At 46.9% G+C, this 10,000-nt stretch overlaps 2 protein-coding genes across 2 annotated transcripts in view; one reads left to right on the top strand and one right to left on the bottom strand.

Moving 5' to 3' along the window:
* actl6a (actin-like 6A) overlaps positions 1–10,000 on the top strand; it is a 50,307-nt gene that overhangs the window by 5,106 nt on the left and 35,201 nt on the right. The gene's annotated exons all lie outside the window — the stretch shown is intronic.
* aldh7a1 (aldehyde dehydrogenase 7 family, member A1) overlaps positions 3,955–10,000 on the bottom strand; it is a 12,321-nt gene continuing 6,275 nt past the window's right edge. The window contains exon 2 of the mRNA XM_061883045.1: positions 3,955–5,705. Within this exon, the coding sequence (XP_061739029.1) occupies positions 4,072–5,705 (1,634 nt within the window). The 3' untranslated portion in view covers positions 3,955–4,071. The remainder of the gene's footprint in view (positions 5,706–10,000) is intronic.

Below are 10,000 nucleotides of genomic sequence, written 5' to 3'. Positions count from 1 at the left end.
TTTCCCCATTAATTTGAGCGAGGATGAAAGATTCGTGGATGAGGAAAGTTAGAGTGAAGCACAAAAAAAATAACAAAAAGAAAAGGGGCTTCACGGTGGCAGAGGGGTTAGTGCGTCTGCCTCACAATACGAAGGTCCTGCAGTCCTGGGTTCAAATCCAGGCTCGGGATCTTTCTGTGTGGAGTTTGTATGTCCTCCCCGTGAATGCGTGGGTTCCCTCCGGGTACTCCGGCTTCCTCCCACTTCCAAAGACATGCACCTGGGGATAGGTTGATTGGCAACACTAAATTGGACCTAGTGTGTGAATGTGAGTGTGAATGTTGTCTGTCTATCTGTGTTGGCCCTGCGATGAGGTGGCGACTTGTCCAGGGTGTACCCCGCCTTCCGCCCGACTGTAGCTGAGATAGGCGCCAGCGCCCCCGCGACCCCAAAAGGGAATAAGCGGTAGAAATGTATGGATGGATGGATAAAAAGAAAAGAAAAAGCGACGGCTCCAGGCGGCGGCAGTGCGACCGTTTCAGATGTAATTAGACACATTTACTAGGATAATTCTGAAAGATCCCTTATCTGTTTATTGTTTTAATAGTGTTTTAGTGGGATTGAAAAGTCATACCTGAGTTGAACGTCAGTGTCTCTCAGAGAAGCCAAGATCACAGCTGCCTTTTTGAGCTGCAGGAGGAAGTCGCATAGTCCACTGAAGTCTCCGGTAAGAGCCGACTTAATATCACAATTTTCCCATCCAAAAACTTGCTGGTTGTCGTAGAGAAACATGTTCGCTTGACCGCTCTGTGTTAAAGCTTCACAACAAAGAAACACAGGCTGTGTTTCGGTTGCTAAAGGCAGCTGCGATCCACCGCTTTCCACCAACAGCATTCTTCTTTGACGTCTCCATTATTAATTGAACAAATTGCAAAAGATTCAGCAACACAGATGTCGAAATTTCTGTGTAATTATGCGATGAAAAGAGACGACTTTTAGCCGTGTGTGGGGCTGGGCTTATATGTCCCCTTTAACCCGAGACGTCACAAACACACGTCATCATTCCGCGACGTTTTCAACAAGAAACTCCGCAGGAAATTTAAAATTGCAATTTAGTAAACTAAAAAGGCCGTATTGGCATGTGTTGCAATGTTAATATTTCATCATTGAAATATAAACTATCAGACTGTGTGGTGGCTAGTAGTGGCTTTCAGTAGGCCTTTAATTACTTGCGAGAAATTAATATAAATACACACACATACTGTATGTGCAGAGGTGGGTAGAGTAGCCAGAAATTGTACTCAAGTAAGAGTACTGTTACTTTAGAGATTAATTACTCAAGTAAAAGTAAGGAGTAGTCACCCAAATATTTACTTGAGTAAAAGTAAAAAGTATGTTGTGAAAAAACTACTCAAGTACTGAGTAACTGATGAGTAACCTGATTACGGCAACAAATAATGCACAAAAACATAAAAATAGCAATGAGCAAATTCAGAGCCAGGAATATCTCTTAAGCAACTAAAACAATAATATATATTAAATAATAGTACAATAAAATAAAATGAAAAAATGGCACATTGAGCCACAATAACTTAACAGCACCATAGCCTCGGTAGGCATTCATTGATTTGATCGATTGATTAAAACTTTTATTAGTAGATTGCACAGTACAGTACATATTCCGTACAATTGACCACTAAATGGTAACACCCCAATAAGTTTTTCAACTTTTATCAATTACTTAATAAATGACCAAGTCGAGGTGATCTACCTCATATATACATATATATATATATATATATATATATATATATATATATATATATATACATACACACACACATATCATTTATAAACACACATCATATATACACAGTATATAATGTATATTTATTTATTTTGCCGTTTTTGTTGACATGTTAAAAGTGTTTTAATGAATATACATGCATGTTTAACATATAGATTCCTATCTTTCATGAAGACAAGAATATAAGTTGGTGTATTACCTGATTCTGATGACTTGCATTGATTGGAATCAGACAGTATTGATGATTATGTCCACGTTTTCAAATGGAGGGGGAAAAAAAAGTTCCTCTTTTCTGTCTAATACCACATGAAAGTTGCTGGTTTTTGGCATCTTATTTGTCCAGCTTCCATATTCGTTTTCATACACTTTACAAGAAATACGTTGGCGGCAAACTCCGTAGCTTGTTTGCGCTGGCTTTCGGAGACTCTTATTTTGTTAGCGCAGGCGCGATGGAGCGGCGCTTTTATTGTGAAGACAGGAAGTGTGCGATCAGTCTTTCGGCTTTTGACGGGAAGTACGGTTGAAATAAAAAGTGTCTTTTTTCCTTTATACTTTCGATTGATTGATTGAAACTTTTATTAGTAGATTGCACAGTACAGTACATATTCTGTACAATTGACCACTAAATGGTGACACCCCAATAAGTTTTTCAACTTGTTTAAGTCGGGTCATGTGACCGCCTGGCTCTGTTTGATTGGTCCAACATCTCCGGTGACTGCATGTGATTGGTGTAACGCAGGCATGCGTAGATCCTACTTTGAAGCTCTGTCATTAACCAAAACAAACTTACAGATCGATAAAAAAAAGTAGCGAGCTGAATGTAGATAAATGGAATGCAGTGAAAGTAGCGTTTCTTCTCTATAAATATACTCAAGTAAAAGTATGTTGCATAAAAACTACTCGTAGAAGTACAATTTATCCCAAAAGTTACTCAAGTAAATGTAACGGAGTAAATGTAGCGCGTTACTACCCACCTCTGTGTATATGTATATATTTTACACATGCACACCAATTAACATTGTCCATTCCATAATTGTTGAAATCCAAGGGTAGATTTATTCCTCACACATCCAGCACAGAGAGCCTACAGCAGGGGTGCCCATTACGTCGATCGCGAGCTACCAGTCGACCGCGGGGGGGGTGTCAGTCGATCTCCAGCCAGGGTTTAAAAAAAAAAATAGACCTAAAAATGAGTGATCATCAATCTTCACCAAGACGTCACTTAAATGACATTCACGGTACCGGAGGGTATTGTGAGATGACGCTGGCTGCTGCAAGATCATTATTATGAAAATATGACCGAGAGGAAGGCGAGAAACACTTTTTATTTCAACAGACTCTCGCGCCGTACCTTCCGTCAAAACTCTAAAGGCCGACTGCACATTTCCTATCTTCACAATAAAAGCCCTGCTTCATGCTGCCTGCGCTAACTAAATACAGAGTCTCGGAAAACTGGCGCGCACATCACTTGTGCACGCCAGCTTTCCGAGACTCTTATTTTGTTAGCGCAGGCAGCATTAAGCAGGGCTTTTATTGTGAAGATAGGAAATGTGCAGTCGGCCTTTAGAGTTTTGACGGAAGGGACGGCGCGTAAGTCTGTTGAAATAAAAAGTGTTTCTCGCCTTCCTCTCTGTCATTTTTTCATAATAATGAACTGGCAGCAGCCAGCGTCATCTCACAAGACCCTCGGGTGCCGTGAATGTCAATCAAGCAAGCTACGGAATTTGCCGCCAATGTTTTTCTTGTAAAGTGTATGGAAGCTGGATGAATTAGATGCCAAAAACCAACCACTTTCATGTGGTATTGTACAGAAAGGACAACTTTTTTTCTCCTCCATTTGAAAATGTGGGCGTTATCATCATTACTGTCTGATTCCAATCAATGCAAGTCATCAGAATCAGGTAATACACCAACTTATATTCTTGTCTTTGTGAAAGAAAGACATCTATATGTGTTACACATGCTTGTATTATCATTAAACACATTTAACTTGTTTACAAAAATGTCTCTTTCATAAATAAATAAATATGAATGATATATATAAATGAGGTATATCCCCTCGAGTTGGTCAATTGAAAAGTAGCTCGCCTGCAGAAAAAGTGTGGGCACCCCTGGCCTACAGTATTTCTAAGTGCTTGTGGGAAAATGCAAATGAACAAAAACAAAGATTTTTCTGGTTTACAAACTTTATTCTGGCTGTCAGAATATTACGGTCATTATTGCTGAATGCATGTTGTCACGCAGACAAGATGGCGGTGTGGTGTCGGTACCGAGGCGTACCGCGGTCACTCAAACTTGATCCCCTGGGCGAGCGGGAGATCCTTGCTGTAGTTGATGGTGCAGGTGGAGCGCCTCATGTACTGCTTCCACGAGTCGCTGCCAGACTCGCGGCCTCCGCCCGTGTGCTTCTCCCCGCCGAACGCCCCGCCGATCTCGGCGCCGCTGGTGGGAATGTTGACGTTGACGATGCCGCAGTCGGAGCCCTTGGGGCCGAGCCAGCGGAAGACCCGCCCCATGTCCTTGGTGAAGATGCTGCTGGACAGGCCCTGCTTCACCTCGTTGTTCCAGGCGAACGCCTCGTCCTCGCTGGTGAACTTGAGCACGTAGAGGATGGGCACGAAGGTTTCCGTGTGGACCACCGCGGAGTCGTGGGGCAGCCCGGTGATGATGGTGGGCTCCACGTAGTTCCCGGGGCGCTCCATCACTTTCCCGCCGCAGACCACGGTGCCGCCCTGCTGCTTGGCCCGCTCGATGGCGGCCAGGTATTGCTGCACGGCCTGCTCGGTGTGCAGAGGGCCGTACAGCGTGCTGGGATCCCAGGGGTCTCCGATGCGGACTTGCTTGTAGGCTTTGACGATCCTCTCGATCACCGCGTCGTGGAGGCTCTCGTGCAGCATCAGCCGCCTGGTGGTGGTGCAGCGCTGGCCGGCGGTCCCGACTGACGCAAAGACGGCGGACGGCACCACGAGGTCCAGGTCGGCGTCCTCGAACACGATGATGGCGTTGTTCCCTCCCAGCTCCAGCAGCTGGCGCCCAAACCGTTCCTGCACCATCATGGCCACCATCTTGCCGACTTGGGTGCTGCCGGTGAAGGACAACAGATCCACCCGCTCGTCCTTGGCCATGGCGCTGCCGATGTCGGCGCCTCCGCAGGTCATGGAGCAGATGGCGCCCGGGAGCTCGTTCCGCTCCAGCACCTCGGCCACGATCTTGGTGACCGCCACGCTGGTGAGGGGCGTGGTCGGGGCTCCTTTCCAGAGGCAGACGTTGCCGCATATCAGAGCCAAGGCGTTGTTCCAGCCGTAAACGGCCACGGGGAAGTTGAAAGCCGTGATGACGCCCACCAGACCCACCGGGTTCCACTGTTCGATGAGGGCGTGGCCGGGTCTTTCGGAGGGCAGGACCGGACCGCCGATCATCCTGGAGAGTCCTACGGCGTAATCGCACACGTCGACGTACTCCTGGACCTCTCCCACGCCCTCCACGTAGATCTTGCCCATCTCCAGGGACACCAAGCTGCCCAGGACTTTGATTTTCTTCCTCAGCGCGTCTCCGATCTGCCGGACGATCTCGCCTCTCTTGGGCGCGGGAATGTCGGCCCACGTCTTCCACGCTTCCTTCGCCTTCTGGACCGTTTCTTCGTACTCCGCCATGGTGGCTTGGGACACTCGGGCGATGGGCTGGTTGTTGGCGGGGCAGTAGGAGGTGACCGCCTCCCCGCTGCCTCCCCAGCGGCCGTTGTAGACGCCGGGGTTGTCCTCGGAGAGACCCAGCTCCTTCAGCCAGGCGTACTCAGGCTGAGCGATGAGGAGAGACGACATTCCTGTGGACTGCTGGCGGTGGACAGACGGGAAGATCCTCCTCAACAGGAGCCGGCTAGGCTGGGCGACGGTCAGGGCGAGGCAGCGCTGCATGAGTGCTGCCAGTAAACAAACAAAAAAAAGCCGTTTTAAGTTATGGTTACCTACAGTTCCCATACATTTATTCACTTCTGGCGGCTTGGCACACGTATTTTTATGCCCGTCCATCCATCCATCATCTTCCGCTTATCTGAGGTCGGGTCGTGGGGGCAACAGCCTAAGCAGGGAAACCCAGACTTCCCTCTTCCCAGCCACTTCGTCTAGCTCTTCCCGGGGGATCCCGAGGCGTTCCCAGGCCAGCCGGGAGACATAGTCTTCCCAACGTGTCCTGGGTCTTCCCCGTGGCCTCCTACCGGTTGGACGTGCCCTAAACACCTCCCTAGGGAGGCGTTCGGGTGGCATCCTGACCAGATGCCCGAACCACTAATCTGGCTCCTCTCCATGTGGAGGAGCAGCGGCTTTACGTTGAGTTCCTCCCGGATGGCAGAGCTTCTCACCCTATCTCTAAGGGAGAGACCCAAACTCATTTCGGCCGCTTGTACCCGTGATCTTATCCTTTCGGTCATGATCCAAAGCTCATGACCATAGGTGAGGATGGGAACGTAGATCGACCGGTAAATTGAGAGCTTTGCCTTCCGGCTCAGCTCCTTCTTCACCACAACGGATCGGTACAACGTCCGCATTATTGAAGACGCCGCACCGATCCACCTGTCGATCTCACGATCCACTCTTCCTTCTCTCGTGAACAAGACTCCTAGGTACTTGAACTCCTCCACTTGGAGCAGGGTCTCCTCCCCAACCCGGAGATGGCATTCCACCCTTTTCCGGGCGAGAATCATGGACTCTGACTTGGAGGTGCTGATTCTCATTCCGGTCGCTTCACACTCGGCTGCGAACCGATCCAGCGAGAGCTGAAGATCCTGGCCAGATGAAGCCATCAGGACCACATCATCTGCAAAAAGCAGAGACCTAATCCTGCAGTCACCAAACCGGAACCCCTCAACGCCTTGACTGCGCCTAGAAATTTTGTCCATAAAAGTTATGAACAGAATGGGTGACAAAGGACAGCCTTGGCGGAGTCCAACCCTCACTGGAAACGTGTCCGACTTACTGCCGGCAATGCGGACCAAGTTCTGACACTGATCATACAGGGAAAGGACCGCCACAATAAGACAGTCCGATACCCCATACTCTCTGAGCACTACACACAGGACTTCCCGAGGGACACGGTCCAATGCCTTCTCCAAGTCCACAAAGCACATGTAGACTGGTTGGGCAAACTCCCATGCACCCTCAAGAACCCTGCCCAGAGTATAGAGCTTTTTATGCCCGTCTCAAAAAAAATTGTTTAGAATTTGGCTGCGCAATTAATTAACATCAAGGTTCTAATTAGCTCAGTAATGTAACTTGTCCTTTGTCATGGTCGTGGAACTGTGGACCAGCTCTATACTCTCGGCAGGGTCCTTGAGGGTGCATGGGAGTCTGCCCAACCAGTCTACATGTGCTTTGTGGACTTGGAGAAGGTATTGGACTGTGTCCCTCAGGGAGTCCTGTGGGGAGTGCTCAGAGAGTATGGGGTGTCGGACTGTCTGATTGTGGCGGTCTTGTCCCTGTATGATCAGTTTCAGACCTTGGTCCGCTAAGTCGGACACTTTTCCAGTAAGGGTTGGACTCCCCAAAGGCTGCCCTTTGTCACCGATTTTGTTTATAACTTTTATGGACAGAATTTCTAGGCGCAGTCAAGGCGTTGAGGGGTTCTGGTTTGGTGATTGCAGGATTAGGTCTCTGCTTTTTGCGGATGATGTGATTCTAATGGCTTCATCTGGCCGGGATCTTCAGCTCTTGCTGGATCGGTTCGCAGCAGAGTGTGAAGCGACTGGGATGAGAATCAGCACCTCCGAGTCCGAGTCCATGGTTCTCGCCCGGAAAAGGGTGGAGTGCCAACTCCGGGTTGGGCAGGAAACCCTGCTCAAAGTGGAGGAGTTCAAGTACCTAGAAGTCTTGTTCACGAGTGGGGGAAGAGTGGATCGTGAGGTCGACAGGCGGATCGGTGCGGCGTCTCCAGTAATGCGGATGCTGTATCGATCCGTTGTGGTGAAGGAGCTGAGCCGGACGGAAAAGCTCTCAATTTACCGGTGGATCTACGTTCCCATCCTCACCAATGGTCATGAGCTTTGGGTTATGACCGAAAGGATAAGAACACCGGTACAAGCGATCCAAATGAGTTTCCTCCACCGGGTGTCGGGTCTCTCCCTTAGAGACAGGGTGAGAAGCTCTGCCATCCGGGAGGAACTCAAAGTAAAGCCGCTGCTCCTCCACATGGAGAGGAGCCAGATGAGGTGGTTCGGGCATCTGGTCAGGATGCCACCCGAACGCCTCCCTAGGGAGGTGTTTAGGGCACATCCGACCGGTAGGAGCCCAAGGGGAAGACCCAGGACACGTTGGGAAGAGTATGTCTCCCGGGAAGAGCTAGACGAAGTGGCTGGGGAGAGGGAAGGCTGGGCTTACCTGCTTAGGCTGCTGCCCCCGCGACCCGACCTCGGATAAGCGGAAAAAGATGGATGGATGTAACTCGTTTTTGTGTTTTCATTTCCTCGCAATCACATGCATTTGAGCTGCACGTTGGCCAATCTGAATCGTTGAGCCTTGCGTTTCTTTGGGTCGGATGTCCAAGTCGGATCTTTTGGTAAATTACAATTTTACGGTCCAATACGGTCAAATAGTTTTTTTATATATTCACAAAGGGAATACCTGTTGGAATCGGGCTGATTGTTAGCAGATGACAGGCAATTACATTAAAATACAAATACAGTTTGGGTAAATTGACTTAGTTGTGATTTCCCTCTCTGCGTGAAAGTTTAAAATGAGCAAATATTAATACAGTATGAATAAGAATGTTTGAATGTAGACACATAGAATCATCATACTACGGTGATCAGTGTTTCCCACAGGTCAGACATCTATTTGCGGTGGTGTGGTCGGGCGGCAGGGGGGTGGGGGGGTCGATGGGGGGTGGCAGTGGCGGCAGCGATGACCAAGAAGAACGCGGAGTTGGAATATAATTACAACACTTTATGTACATATTTATAAACACATTTATATAATATTTACATATTTATATAATATGTAACTACAAGCTCCATTCACAGACAGAGTCCCATTGCTTTTATGAGCGGTCGAGCAAGTCAAAAGCCACAAATAAATGAATGTGGCCGTAATTCTTTCATGGCGGGCCGCCACAAATAAATGAATGTGTGGGAAACCCTGGGTGATTATATGCATCAAGTGTTAAATCAAGGCTAAGGAAAATATCGAGATGTACATCGTGTATCGTGGCATGGCCTAAAAATATTGAGATATTAATAAAAGGCCACATCACCCAGTTCTACACCACAGTGTTTGGAATAGAAACAACTCTTGTATTGGAGCTCATTAGATGGTGCAGGCCACCATAATCTGCAACAATATGATTGTTTTCAATGCAAACAAAACTGAACTTAAAACGATTCACAAACATTTCTCAATCTAGGTACACAAACTGTGGTTTCCTGCAGCAATGAGCAACATATAGATTACATACTGGAAGTTTGAAAACCAAAATATGGGTTAAATCTAGGCTTGAATTGTGTGTATTTCATCATTACAGCTATAGAATAAATTGCAAATAAATTCAATCTAATCTTCGCTGTCAGTATCAAATCTAGGGATGGCACTCGAAAATCGGTTCTCGTTCAAACCGGATCCCAGCGTATCAATTCCTCGGAATAACTTTTTCCCCCCAACGATTCTTCCGGGTGAGGATGACGTCATTATGTAAGTCAGATATGTCAATCTTTTGTATTTGTTACAATTGTGATCAACATGGCTTAGTTTTTAAAACCCCATTTTCTGACAGTTCCAATTCAAGCAAGCCATAATCATCAAAATTATAACCAATGAAGGCTTGACTTATCTCACTTTGCATGTAATAAATTCATATCACGTGTTACATTCTTGTGTAATTTGCACAGGATTAAATTGTACAGAAGTATAGCAATTATATTTATTTACAAAAAAGCATCTTTTTCCTCTTCTATACAACATACATGCCTCCTGAGACCTCACTGAAGCTTTAAAAAGGTCACGTTACCTCTAAACTAAAGTAAACTCGAGCTAATCCACCCTTTTTACTCTTTTTTTCTCTCCGAATTAGACTTGATAGGAAAACCTTTAAGGAACCAAATCGTTTATCGGAATAGAAAGTGGAATCGGAACCGTAAAATATCTATTCCCATCTCTAATCAAATCTGATCGTTCTCATCTATTTTCACAAATGTGTGTTTGTTGTAGTGTTACATTGTTATATTTATTGAAG

This window comes from Nerophis ophidion, linkage group LG22 (genome assembly GCF_033978795.1).
Source record: "Nerophis ophidion isolate RoL-2023_Sa linkage group LG22, RoL_Noph_v1.0, whole genome shotgun sequence".
Lineage (NCBI taxonomy): Eukaryota > Metazoa > Chordata > Actinopteri > Syngnathiformes > Syngnathidae > Nerophis > Nerophis ophidion.
Note: the sequence above shows the minus strand (reverse complement) of the source record. Positions and strands in the feature narration are given on the sequence as shown.